The 15,066-nt window shown below is 32.6% G+C and overlaps 2 protein-coding genes across 2 annotated transcripts; both read left to right on the top strand.

The window, feature by feature from the left end:
* The first annotated feature begins 3,548 nt into the window (after positions 1–3,548).
* Positions 3,549–7,847, top strand: LOC120264479 (50S ribosomal protein L13-like). Its single transcript, XM_039272294.1, is given in 7 exon segments — positions 3,549–3,648; positions 4,338–4,431; positions 4,517–4,588; positions 4,699–4,865; positions 4,973–5,042; positions 5,045–5,086; positions 7,427–7,847. Coding segments are annotated over 6 exon segments (627 nt in total). The 5' UTR covers positions 3,549–3,648; positions 4,338–4,383; the 3' UTR covers positions 7,655–7,847.
* Positions 7,848–11,465: 3,618 nt separating this feature from the next.
* Positions 11,466–12,449, top strand: LOC120265021. Its single transcript, XM_039272955.1, has one exon. The coding sequence runs from the start codon at positions 11,466–11,468 to the stop codon at positions 12,447–12,449; it is 984 nt and encodes a 327-aa protein (XP_039128889.1).
* The last annotated feature ends 2,617 nt before the right edge of the window (positions 12,450–15,066 follow it).

The raw sequence follows: 15,066 nt of genomic DNA on the forward strand, positions 1-15,066 counted from the left end.
GTTATATATATATATATATATATGACTTTGAATGTTGAACCCTAATCTCACGATTCGATCTCGATTCACGACGATACTTCGATTCACAAATTTAGAATTTCGATTCACGATCTCGAATCTCTCGGATCTGACTACCTTTGCTTCTAATGATTACAACCACAAGACTAACTTGTATACCCCTTGCTAAATTATGCTCGTGAAATGTCCTCATGTACAGGCAAAGCCCCAGGTAATTAGAACTGAAATCGTGCATGTTGGACTCGAGGCTCAAAGTTATATTATATGCAGTGGTCCAACCCTTCAAATTGCATGTTCATGCTCTTTTACATGCCCACACATCTCTAGCCCTTCATCTGTCATCTTCATTCCCAGTAGAACCATCAAAAATCTCACGAAGCCATAGTTTCCAAGTAAAAATTTTCATACCTGTCAGACCATGTTGCCTAAATTGATAATACTGATATTTTAATTTTTACCAAAATTAAATAATTAAGAAAATACCGGCAATGATATGAAAACATGGGCAATGCAAAAATAACTACCTAGGACACTGACAGATTATATTTGAACAAATGCAAAATAATGACCATATGTCATGAAAAACAATTTCAAAACTATTGACAGAAACAAGCTGACTATAAGTCCAGCTTACATGTAAGCAAGAGACAAAAAGCCAGAGTTTCAAAAGTTCTTTGAATTTAGACACATGATTTCTAGAGCCTAAAACCCTGTTAAGATATAGACCTTGAGTACATACTCTAGTTAGGTCAAGCTTTTTCATGCGAGAGCAAAATCTAGACGAAGCGGAGTTGAAACAAGAATAGTACAAGGCATTTTCTTAAAAATCACCAGTCCTTGTAAGTTCCTTTTGGTCATCAATTTTAACATAAAATTTTCTTCCTTTAGTGAGTTTTTGCACTCTCTAGTAGTTTGTGCAGCTAATTCTCCTCGTGCTAGACATGACAACAGCTTTTATGCCATCTCCAGATCCTGGCTAATCATAGGGAAAGAATCAATCATAAAAATGACTAGGAAAATTCTTGAAGAGGGGATAAAACATCAATTCTACCTTAATCTTTCATCAGAATTGGGCATAGAAAAAGCCAATGTCTCTACAGAGCCTGTTGGTGCACAAGCAAAGCACCCCTTCCTCCATACCCAAGTTCAAAACAACAAAAAGAAATTTCTAAAAATAAAACCTTCATAACAAAATGTACAAACAAATCAATGTCAAGACACATACTGAAAAGTAGTATTGAATAGCCTGTCTTTGGATCGGTGTAGGTTCTTTAAACCCTAGTTCTGATAAATTACGCAACAAGAATGGTTTACAGCCATACCTGCCACATGATTAACAAAAATTTTGAGTCACAAGTAAAGGAGACACCAAAGAGAAACCACAACATGCTTCAAGTATAAGAAGACAATGATGGCAAAACCACATTTTTAAGGAAAAAGCAGTTCATATCATTAATGGAAAGACCTGAAACTCAGTTCTTCAAAACTCTGAAGTGGAGCTGGAACATTATGCCCAGAAATATGAATTCATGCTTCTTTTCGTAGAAGAGCAGCTTGCTTGAAATCATCAAGAAAAATTATCAAAACCAAAGCACCCTTTGATGAGAACAGGAGAATATATACATAAAAGGGCAACAACCTCAATCTGCTTTTTCCACTTCTTTTCTTCTGCTTTGAAAAATCAAATCTCCAGCAATATGTCACTGGTTCTGAGGCCTTTGAAAACACTGAAGTTTCCACAGCCTCTGATGAAAAACAACAACAATAAGAAACTAATAAACATATCTAACAAAGAACCAAAAAAGAAACAAATTTTTGATAATTACAACATATTAACCAGCAAAAATTACCAAAAGTTTTAGCTTTTCTCTTCTTCTTCCTCCCATTCTCAATTCCCTGCAGATTCAATTGGTTGTGATCTCGGTTTCAATTTGATATCTTGCTCCGCCTCTTTCTCCTGAACAAGAAAAATATTCAGAAAAATACTTAAAAACCATCGAAAAAGAAAGAGAAGAGTACCTCGAATCTCCTCAATATCGCTTGCGAATCGCTTCCGACTCGAAGTGAATGCCCCAAAAAGCATCGATGAAGCCCTGTCCATCGCAGTGGATGTCTTCCCAGAACTCTAGGGTTTTGGAAACCATTTTATATAATATCAAATTAAAATTTCATCTAAAATCAAAATTGCAAAATTATCTTAAAGCCCCTCGCTGAAGCATATTTAAGAATACATCCTTATCATATTATATTTTCGCTTTTATATCCTCTATTAATTATGATTGAACCCTCAATAAAACTAAAATGAGGTGACGCCTTTTAAAAATTCCCTTCAGCCCTAAACCCTAAACATACCAATTTTTAATGTATACACCATTATAGTAAATAGAATTTTTATAATAAAATTCTTTATTATAAAAATATCTTTTTATACTTTGCATACCTATATATATATATATATATATAAAAATATGTATATGGATGCTCATTCTTCTCACGAACTTACGCGGAATTCTTTTCTATGGGCTGTCCGTGGTCTCAAACTTTGTTTCAGCTTAACATTCCAATAAATAATGAGTAGCAGAGATATATAAGATGACTAAATACATGCACTTGCAGACAAAAATGAATATACAATACTTTCATCAAAATCGTCCGATCATCTGTGGGCAATAGCGTCTCCATCTCGTATAGAGATAAATTAACCAAACAACCAAGTACAACCCTCGGTAAATATTTTCTTCTATTTTCTTTCTCATTCTTTTCATTCTCATAACACCTAAATTTACATATTCACTATATATATATATATCCTAAAAAAATATTTATTTGTATACCATGAACATTTGTTGTTCACTTACTATTATAACTAAAAATTATTTAAAAATTTTTTGTAAAAGTTTTTAAGTTCTCCCTTCAATCATCAGGCACTATGAGGCAATAAAAAGTGTTGCATAAAAATAATGCTTTCACCTCTTTTGATAAAATATTTTGTAATATATAGTGCCTTTTATTTTTAATATAAAAACCCATTTTACAACATCAATTACATATCCTTCTAATTTTAATAAAAACCATTATTTATATATTAAAAAAGCAATTATATATTCTAATATCTAATTATATACATTATAAAAAATTATTTTATATGAACAAATTCGTAAAAAGTTATTTTATCCCAAATTACAATGTGAAATAATGGCAAATAATTTCACTATTTTCACGGGGTAATAAGTAAACTCTCTCATAAAATTAAAATAAGATTTATTTTTTAAAAAAAAAAGCATGCAAGCTCAAGCAAGAGGGTAAAGAGACTTAGAGAAACAAAGGGAAAAAATAATTTCTTTAAAAATGAACTAAATTAAAAATATAAAAGATTTAAAAAAATAAAAATTTTAAAATATAAAAATGTTTAGGGTATTAAACAATTCAAAGGAACTTTTTTGAGTATATTGGAATTAGGGAGGGATCTATATGTAAGTCTCAGAATTTAGGAAATTAGATATAATTATAATATTTTTGAGGGTGTATATGAAAAAGAAAAGCTCTATGCAAAACCCTGGCTCCTCCCCAACAACTCTGTCGCTGCTCAACTGATCTCCATTTGAGCCTTTTCGATTGCCGTCTCGCTAGGTTTTCTTTCAATCTTTCTCCTTTATTTTGTTTCTTTGATTTATCTTGTGATTTCTTTTTTTTTTTTTGAGAATTTTCCCTTTTTTATGGTTCATTTTTTGTTTGTCTTCTGATCTATTCTATGTCCTGTTTGTATCTTGTTTATTTTGCGTTTTTTTCTCATTTTTTAGTATATCTCAGATCATTCCAGCTTAGTCTTCTTTTGATTGCAATATTAAAGATTTTAAATTGGTTTCTGCTTGATCCTGGCTGTTGCTTTTCTAATGTTTGGAAGGTTTTATAATTTCATAACTTTATGGAAATTTTTATGTACTCTTTGTTGTGATTTTTGCTAATGAAATTTTTAGACAATAATAATTAAAAAGAAAAACTTGCCTGAGTTGGCTGATCTTGTGTTCTGGTTCCTCATCCCAATTTTGTGGGTTTTTCAATGCAATTTCCATGCATTGCTGTTGTTCTCTTTTAATGCTTGGAAATTTTTATATTGCTGTTGTTTTTTTGGAGTTCTTGTTTTATGTTCCAATGTGTTTATAGCGTTTTTAGATAATTTCAAAAATTTTTCCTGTGAGTGTAAAAATTTTTCTAAATTTTTAGAAAAATAGAAAAAGTATACAACAAGACTTTGCCTGAGTTAACTGATCTTGAGTTCTACTGCCTTTTCAAGAATGTATTTGCTTTTTTCCTCGCAGATTAATTTTTTGAATTGTGTAGTAGAAGAAAAGAAAGGTAGTAAGCATGGCGGCTACTTCAGCTGTAATCCAACCATTCAAAGGGAATTTGAAGGTATTCCTCCACAAATCTTAAATCTTTTTTAATCTAGATGATTTTTTGAATTTTGATTGAGTTTTTCACACAACCCATTGTTCAGAAAGCACTGGCTGGAATTAGGAGAATCAATCTTGATGGGCTGAGGTGGAGAGTGTTCGATGCGAAGGGGCAGGTTAGAACTTCTTTGTTATCATGCCATTTGCATCTTATTCTCCTTTTTGAGCTTCTATTTTGCATTTGTTGGGAAGATTGTGATTAGCAATGAGCATACATTTCTCCTAGGTCCTTGGAAGACTGGCTTCTCAAATAGCTGTTGTGGTTCAAGGCAAGGATAAGCCGACATACACTCCTAATCGTGATGATGGGGATATGTGTATTGTTCTTAATGCTAAAGATGTTTGTGTTACCGGGAGGAAATTGACTGATAAGTTCTACCGCTGGTATACTGGGTGAGAGCTTATGGCCATATTTTTTTGTATTCCGCCTGCAGTAATGTTTCCAATAGAAAGTATATTATCATTTAATGGATGATATGATATGTATTGGCTTTGTATAGGTATGTTGGCCATCTTAAGGAGAGAAGCTTGAAGGACCAACTAGCTAAGGACCCGACTGAAGTGATTCGCAGCAAATACTTCATGCAATGCTTCCTAATAACAAGTTGCGTGATGTAAGTGTTGCTTCTAAAAGTTTTACAATGTTTTTTTGTTTTTTTGTTTGGTCATGTAGCAGCAAACATCATTCCTTCCACTTAAATTTGTCTTTATTTTTTTTTAATTATATCTAGATTTTCATCTTATTTTTCTTCCTCAAAGTAAAACATTATGTTCTTTCTGTTTATATAATTGTTGTTTTCTTTGTGGTTTTGATGATTGTAGAGGAAAAAAATAGAATTGCATTGTGGTTATCCGAGTGCAAGAAAAAGATAAAAATTATTGATTACAATATTTGCATTTCTGTTATATTTGTAATAAGAATTCATGAGATAATGGGATTTTAGCATTGGAAAGGATTGGGCCTGTGTCGGGAAATTAGTTAGAGCCTGCTTGGCTTCACATTTAATTTAAGCTATTGAGCCCACACTTGATGAAGCTTTTAAGCTGCGTATGGGCTGTGCAAACCTGAAACCTCTTTGTTTTTCCTCCCAAGAATTTGAGCTCATCCTAGCTTTTGATGCTCATAATCCTATACTACATTCATCCAAAATTTGTATAGGGAACTACTTGCCAAGTAAGGCAGTGTATTTATTGTTTAGAATTTGATCTAAAATGAAGCATTGTTGAATGACCAGAATCTCAGATGCTTTGTTTTATCAACCTGATTATCACACTTTGGCCTGTTCTGCTAATGATGAAATTCAACTGACCTTCATGTTGGGACTGGTCAAACATATACAATGTAGGCCATTTAGTGATTACCTTGGCATGGCAGCTAAGTTGCATGCAAAAGGGAAAGATTGAAAAAGATAAACAGGTAGGTGTTTAAACCATTTCTAGAAATAGCATAAGATCTCCTTATTGCAGATTTGTAAATAGCTTTATTTTTCAGCTTATTAAGAAGTTTATTTTTTAGAATCATTTCAAGTTGTTTGAATATTATAATTTTATAATATGTGTACTACTGTCAATTGTTCCAAGCGGAAATAATATGATTGTAACAGTGGAAGGAAATTATTTTTAATCAACAGTTTAGCTTTTTTGATCCTTCTTGCAAGGTGATGATGTTGATCTCCATTAGTATCCTAAACAAGGTCATTTAAACATGGGTTTGAAACTTATTCTGGTTAGATGCGAACAAACCAAAGCAAATCAAGGAAGAAAATAAATTTACAAACTTAAAAGTAGTCTTCGAATTACAAAATAAAGGTTTCTGCCACTGTGCGACACTCTCATAAAGAGAACATAAGGATTATAGTTATTATAAACTAACCTTTTGAACTAAACTAGAATAAACATGGTAAGTACAGAAAGAACCATGAATATGGATAATACTATAACAATTTTGGCTATTTTAGATGATATGCTTTATTCATGGCCAAGACACAAAAAGTCAATTTAAAGGTTTTAGAGAAGTTAGGGGACCTTGCTCACCCCTGCTGAGGTAACAAAAATCAGAGCTTGAAAACCCAACCATCATCCGACTGGCCTGGGTGATACTTTTTGTGAAAGGAATTAGGTAACGTGACGCTTCACATTTTTTTCCTTGTCCTAATCAACTATATTGTCAAATTCCTCTCATTTTTTTCAAGAGGTCTTCAAGTACTTAGAACTGCGTTATAATATGAAGTGGAACAAATTAAACCATGATATGACATATACATTGGTTTCTCTCAATCACAGTGTAAAGCTTTCTGAAGATATCTTGTGAATACTATTACTCCTTTAAGATTAGGACAAGCATGCTACAAATCCTTATGTAGAAAATGGTGTGACATTAATAACAGTTTCTGTTTCTCTTGTTTTGTACCTTGGCTGACTTTTGAATAGTTTGTAGAAACTACTGTTTCTCCCTAATATATTTTCTTGTGAAAATCAGATCGAATCAATTGTATCAAGATGCATTATGGATTATGTTCAATTTTAACTATCCTATGAATGGAGAGCAAGTGTTTCTTAAAAATCTTCACTTTCAAAATGTATCAGTATCAATTATCGTGCTGTTTGCTTTGATATTGGTTGTTACTAATTATATTCTTTATTAAGATGCCAATAAAAAATTTCAAGTGTAAACTTTGCATTGCTTGCCACTTAATTAAAGGATGGAGCTGTTTTGCTGACATGTGCTAACTAATCTATTTGTTTGTACAAGAATCAATATTTAAAATTTGACAACTAACATTCAAGCATAATCATCAAATTGAATAAAATTATTTCTTGTAATTTATGATCCCTCTTGTATTATTTAAACCATTTTTATTACTTTTTGATGATCGAATTGAGAGTTAAACTCTTCAAGCTTTCTTTATACTTGATATGAAACAAAACTGATGACATGGTTTCTATGCACATAGGACCGGGACCGAAAACTAAGAATATTTGCTGAGAGTGACCATCCATTTACAGACCGTCCTCTCGAGCCATATGTGATGCCTCCTCGGACTGTTCGTGAAATGCGACCACGCGCTCGTCGTGCACTTATTCGAGCTCAAAAGAAGGAAGAACAGAAGGCAACACCCCCCGATAAGAAGAAGGCCAATGGCGATGAGATCGTTTGTGTAACCCATTCCAGTTCTGCATAGAGATTGATGTCGATCTTCGGGTTGATTTTGTTAGTCCAAGAGACTCGCGGATGATTTTAGCCTTTTCAAATTCTGTACTTGCTTCCATAACTGTGTACTTTGTCAACAGAACAAATCAGTAAAATGTCGATAAAACTCAGACATTTATGTTTTTTTTGCCGATAGCAAGGAATGATCTTTGTTTTATGAGAAATTTCTGTTCCGTTTTTACTGTATTTGCATAAAATTTATATTATGTATTTTCTTCCTAAATGTGGATATTATATAAACAGTCCACTGAAGTTTTTATTTAAAATATTTTTTGGCCCCATTTATTTTATTAGTGTTGTTAACAGTGCCAGATCCAATTGAAATTTGATTTATTCTTAAAAGGTACATATTTGTGAATTGAAGAATGATATATGTAATTTTCTTTGCTCTCATTTTTTTCACTGATTTTTGAAGATCGTATAATAATAATTACCATATAATACAACCTTTCCCTTTATGCGTGTATTATCTCTACATATGGTCCAAGTTTTTTTCAAAAATTTTTAAACTAAATAAATAATCCATTTAATATCATCATTTTCAGAAAAACACCGCACAGTAGACAGATGATAGTGCCATTGTCTCTTGTTCAGTATTTGATTAATGATAGTGTCATTGTTTCTTGTTCAGTATTTGATTAATAATATGGTTAAGAAGATGATAACGCCATTGTCTCTAATAATAGGTAGATGATAGTGTCATTATCTCTTGTGCAGTATTTTTGATTAATGACATTGTTGTGGAAATGATAGCGCCATTGTCTCTTGTAATAGGCAGATGATAGTGCCATTGTCTCTTGTGATTAATGACATGGTTAAGAAAATGAAAGCATCATTGTTTTTCGTGTAGAACTAGGGGGCAGTCTGGTCATGCAGAATCGACATATTACCACGCAACGAGATTACCACGTAATATAAGTGTGAACGTTATACTAGTTTTGGTAATATTGTGGTAATTTAATATAACCATGTTTCGGTTGAAACCCTTATTACCTGAATAATTCATTACCGTGTTTCTAGTTGTCACTAGTAATCTATTTCGTTAAAAATATATAGTTATAAGATTACCACCTGAATTCAAGATAGACACCAAATTCTGGCCAGAATGTGATTACCACTTTTGTAATATTTATAGTTTCAGAATGCCGACATTACCATCTGGGATCACCACTCAGTGAACGCCAAACACTGGTAATATTTTTCATATTACCACGCAACACGCAGAATCTTTCTACATTACCGCCAAACCAAACCACCCTGTGTGCTTTTATTCATGACGTGATTGAGAAGATAGCACTAATATTTCTTGTGTAGAAAGGGCTAAGTTTTCGATACTTGATTTATGATATGGTTGAGAATTTATGTCTTTGACTTTTGAGTGTATGAGGGAGGAATGTGAATGTGGTGCGTTGGCCATATTGTATATATATATACACTAATATTATATGGCGAGGTAAAAAAAATATGAAATGCCAATTTCATGCTGAGGTCATTAAACAAACCCACAGCTTCATGGAAAATATGGGTAGATTACTAATATTTTTTAAAACAATTTTTTTTAATTATTTTTTATTTGTTTTTTTTATGTCATTATGTTTGGCATTTTTTTTAAAAAAAATATGGAAGATAATATAGGATAGCAATGCATGCAATATTAGTTTTCATGTGAATTCCAAGAGAATTTTCTTAGTATTCATCACATTGTTTTAATTATATGGTTTAAATTACAATTTTTTTTAAAAAATTAGATAAATCACATATATTAAAAATTAACAATAAAAGAGTTAAAAAGCTTAAAAGCCTATAGAGAAAAGAGAAGAGCAAAAATAGACTTCCAATAAAAAGAAACAAATCTAAACAAAGTGAAGAATAAAAACACCCAAAAAAACACTTACGGACTAAAAATAACATAAAGATTGACAAATGATAATCTTTTTTTCAGTTTTTTTAAAATTACAAATCAAATGTGATTGTGGAAAAAATTAGAGTAAAAATTTAGCATGTTACTCCAATTTTTTTAATTCTTTAAAAAATTAGTTCACCTAATTTTCAAAAAAATAATTTTTTTAAATATAAATTAAATTAAAGTTACAAAAATTATTCTTCCCTGATCCATGTGAGCCATGATGCACTTGATGAGCAATATTATATTAAAAAAATATAAACCACACAGACTCACAGAGCCAAATAACAGAATAAATAAATAAAGGAAATCACATCGACCATATAAGGCTTTTTTTTTTAAATATTACAAAAAAAATTTACTAAATTATGCATGTTTGGGATTATTTACCAAAATACGCACGTTGGTGGAAAACGGTAAAATTTTCCCCATTTTCAGCTTTTTTTTTTATTTTATTTTTATTTTAAAATATAGAAAATGGGAGATTTTCATTTTTTTTAATTAAAAATTATGAAAACGGGAGAAACTCTCCGAAAAGGAAAACGGGAGAAACTCTCCTGTTTTTTTTTTTAAAACTGATGTAGTTGCTGGTGTTATGTCTTAAAAGAATTCTTTTTATATAATTAATTTTTTAATTAAAAAATAATGGTTGATATATATATATATATATATGTATATATATATTAACCTTTTATTTAAAAAAAAACTATGAATCTCGAAAAATATTAGAAATAAAATGGTCAAAGTTGCACCGGTAATTAATTAATACAAAATATGATGGTTAAATCTACAACGGTAAGTAGTTAGTATAAAGTAGGACGGTCAAACCTACACCGTTAGTAATTATCACAAAGTAGGTCTGTCAAACCTACACTGGTTAATAATTACCACAAAGTAGGACAATGAAAAGTGCAACGGTCAGTACTAAGCACCAGTCAGTACTTAGCACAAAGTAGGTCGGTTAAACCTGCACCGGTCAGTAATTGGTATAAAGTAGTTCGGTCAAACTTGTATCGGTAATTAATTAGGACAAAGTAGGACGATCAAACCTGCACCTGTCAGTGATTAGCACAAAGTACGTCGGTCAAACTTGCACCAGTCAGTAATTAGTTCAAAGTAAGTTGGTCAAACATACACCGATCAGTAACTAGCACAAAGTAGGACGATCAAACTTGCACCTGTCAGTAATTAGTACAAAGTATGTCGGTCAGACCTGCATCGGTTAGTAATTAACACAAAGTAAGACGGTCAAACCTGCACCGGTCAGTACTTAGCACAAGTCAGTCAAACCTGCATCGGTCAGTAATTAGTACAAAGTAGGTCACTCAAACCTCCACTAGTCAGTAATTAGTATAAAGTAGATCGGTTAAAGCTACACCGGTCAGTGATTAGCACAAAGTACGCCAGTCAAACCTGCACCACTTAGTGATTAGCACAAAGTAGGACAGTCAAACATGCACCAATTAGCACAAAGTGCGCCGGTCAAACCTGCATCACTCAGTGATTGTGACAAAGCAGGACAATCAAACCTGCACCAGTCAGCACAAAGTACGCCGGTCAAACCTGCACCACTTAGTGATTGGGACAAAAGTAGAGACGATCAAACTTGCACCGTCGGCCAAGTACGGCCGGTCAAACCTGCACCGCTCAGTGATTAGGACAAAGTATGACAGTCAAACCTGCACCAGTTAGTACTTAGCACAAATAGATTGGTCAAACTTGCACCAATCAGTAATTAGGACGGTCAAACCTGCAATGTTCTCAAATGAAATTTTCAAAATTCGAGCTCTTTATATAAACCAACATTAGTAGTCCATTTTCACTCTTGCACACTATTTACTCACTCACTCACCCATACTTCTTCTTCTTGTCTTCAACAATGGCAGAGACTTCACTTGTATTGGTTTACTACAATGGTTCAATCATTGCTAATGAAGACACAATTATATTTTCGTCGGAGGATCAATCATATTTTTATGTCAAAGACGACATCTTGTACGAAAATTTAAAGAGATCCATTAAAGAAAACATTGAGACTGTTGAATACCAAGGAGTTTCATGTATCAAATACCAGCTCCCAATTTCTTCAAGATCTAGTAAGATTTGCTATCGGTCATTCAAATTGCGTAATAACCGAGATGTTCGGATGATGTTCGACTGCCACAAAAGAAATCCAGATATTAGCATCATTGAATTGTACGTGGAGTTCAGCGCTGCAACTTTCGAGGGTGCTCCTTCCCAACAACAAACCGCCACAGATGATGAAGTTCAACGCAATTTGAGACGGGAGAGGATTTCATCACCATGCCAAGTTAATGAACCTGAACGGCTCTCTATGGAGTGGAGGGCACAAGATGATCCACCACCCAACAATTATTTTACTAATTCACAACATCTACAAGGCGGAACAAGTTCTTTTTATGATACTCATGAAACCGAATTCGGTCAGTATGGCCGATCCAGTGGAGACGATGAGGACGACGATGGTGACAGCTTTGGGGAAGACACTGAAGCAAGTGTTGATGACATTCAGTTAGAAGAATGCAATCTTGAAGACGTTCCAATGACCAACCATAATTTTATGATGGCACCAATGGAGCCTCCAGCACATATGCAGACCCTTGATTTGGAAGCAATGCCCGCACAAGAATTTCCGGAGTACCCTTTATTGTATGCCGACACATTAACTGGAGCAACGACAAATGGAGATCTTCATGTAGGCATGAGGTTTCGAAGCAAAGATGATGCTATGACCGCAATTAAGCATTACTGCTTACTTAAATCTGTCGAATACAAAGTTATTGAGTCTGATCCGACTCGATACTCCGGTAAATGTAAGTCATATGGTGATGAGTGCAATTAGAGGGTTCGCACATCCTACAGCAAGCGGAGACAGCTTTGGGAAATTACAAAGTACACTGGGCCTCACACGTGTTCATCAGCAATGATCTCGTAGGATCATTCGAAGCTGGATTCAAACATGATTTGTCGTCAAATACAAGCACTAGTCCAACAGCAGCCAAGCATCAATGTATCGGTTTTAATAGCGGAGATCAAAAATCGATACGAATACACACCGACATATAGGAAAGTATGGACAACTAAGCAAAAAATGGTTGAAGCAGCATTTGGCAATTGGGAGGAGTCCTACAACGAATTACCAAGATGACTATCAGTGTTGCAACAGTTTGTTTCTGGGACACCTTGGGCGAAGCCAAATTGTCTTGTCACTCGATCTGTTTGGTGCCACTCAACAACTTCGAAGCAAATCAATGATGTAAATGCAGCCCATAAAGGTCTGTCTGCGAAAATGTCATGTGGCACTTGTGCGATTATCTCATTCGAATCATAAGGCCGCCATATAAACTGTTCAAAATTATTTACCAAATAATCAATGATTATTAATATCTAAAATATGTGTATGAATTATCAGTTTTTTTTTTAACAACATTACCTGTTGCATCTCCAACCGATCTAGTAGCTGCCTATATATCTTCACATTGTGCTTGTTGCTACGACTATCATCATCCACTTCAATGTGCGCCCACCTGAAAAATGAGAATGAATTATAATTTCAATGTATTATAATTAAGTGTAAAATGAATCATCAATTTACTTTGCTCTCACCTACGAGCCAAAGGAAAGGATACGATATACTTGAAATCCTGTACCATGCCCATGCTTGAAGTAATATCATAGATCCACTGATATTTTTCATATCCTTGTTGGATGCACGACATAAAGACCTGTACAGGGTTGCTAGACATGCTGAACCCCAACTGTATCTTCCTGCTTTTGTAAAATCCCTCAGAAGTGGTAACCACTTCAGATGAACCCTGTTCTGAGACATATTTGACATAAGGACACAACCGATAAGCCTTAGGATATAGGCACGTGCATAACATTCTATCTGTCGTTGACCTGCATCGTATGACAGCATGCCAAATGTTTCCTCAAGCCACGTTAGAGTTATACTCTAGCCTTTCCTTTGCTCCGCCGGTGGGACCACTCTGAGCAACTCTGCACAGACAACACTTCCTAAGCCGGAAGTCTGCCCGATGACTTCGTGGCCGTTAATCGTAAGCCAAGCAATAGTGCCACATCTTCCAACGTGATTGTTGTCTCACAGCATGTAAGGTGGAATGTGTGTTTCAGTCCGCTATCTCTCCACTAATGCGCTCACAAGAGCGGCATCAATTCGGAAATTAAGAATTTGAGCCGCATGATAGAACCCGGCTTCTCTTAAAAGGCCTATGATTTGTGGAGGAGGCTTTGCGATAGACACATGTCTACACCTAAGAACCCGAGCATACTGTAGAAAGTTATAAATTAATCAATTTCATATTAAATGGGAAAATAAAATAGGTTGACTTGAAAAAATATAAGACACGAAAAAATCATAAATCCGAACATATGCCATCGAAAAATTAAATATGATTGAAGAGTAAACCATAAACATTGGTGTCCTATAGTATACTAGGTTATCTAAAAAAACATGCTTCAGCCATAATATAACAATTATTAATACAATAAAAAATTAACCTAATAATATACTAGGTTATCTAAAATAATGACTTAATACAATTATTAATAAAAAAAACCTAATAATATATTAGGTTTTCTAAATAAACATGCTTCAAGGTTAATATAACAATTATTAATACAATAATTAATTATGACATAATAAAATTATTCATAAAATCTAATGACATAATACAATTATTAATAATAAACAAAATTACCTAAAAATGTAGTGGGTTATCTAATTAAACATGATTGGGTGCTAATAAGATAATTATTAATATGATTAATAATTATGACATAATATAATTATTAATATAAAATAATGACTTAATACATTTATTGATAAAAATAACCGAATAATATACTAAGTTATTTAAATAAACATTCTTCGAGGTTAATATAACAATTATTAATACAATAATTAATTATGACATAATAAAATTATTCATAAAACCTAATGACATAATACGATTATTAATAATAAAAAAATTAACCTAAAAATATAGTGGGTTATCTAATTAAACATGATTGGGGTGCTAATAAGATAATTATTAATACGATTAAGAATTATGATATAATACAATTATTAATATAAAATAATGACTTAATACAATTATTAATAAAAAATAACCAAATAATATACTAGGTTATCTAAATAAACATTATTAGCGGTTAATATAACAATTATTAATACAATAATTAATTATGACATAATAAAATTATTCATAAAACCTAATGACATAATACGATTATTAATAATAAAAAAATTACCCTAAAAATGTAGTGGGTTATCTAATTAAACATGATTGGGTGCTAATAAGATAATTATTAATACGATTAAGAATTATGATATAATACAATTATTAATATAAAATAATGATTTAATACAATTATTAATAAAAAATAACCAAATAATATACTAGGTTATCTAAATAAACATTCATAGTGTTAATATA

Source organism: Dioscorea cayenensis, chromosome 7 (assembly GCF_009730915.1).
Source record: "Dioscorea cayenensis subsp. rotundata cultivar TDr96_F1 chromosome 7, TDr96_F1_v2_PseudoChromosome.rev07_lg8_w22 25.fasta, whole genome shotgun sequence".
Lineage (NCBI taxonomy): Eukaryota > Viridiplantae > Streptophyta > Magnoliopsida > Dioscoreales > Dioscoreaceae > Dioscorea > Dioscorea cayenensis.

Coding starts and splice junctions, on each gene's coding strand:
- LOC120265021 (XM_039272955.1), top strand. CDS start 11,466: ATGGCAGAGACTTCACTTGTATTGGTTTACTACAATGGTTCAATCATT.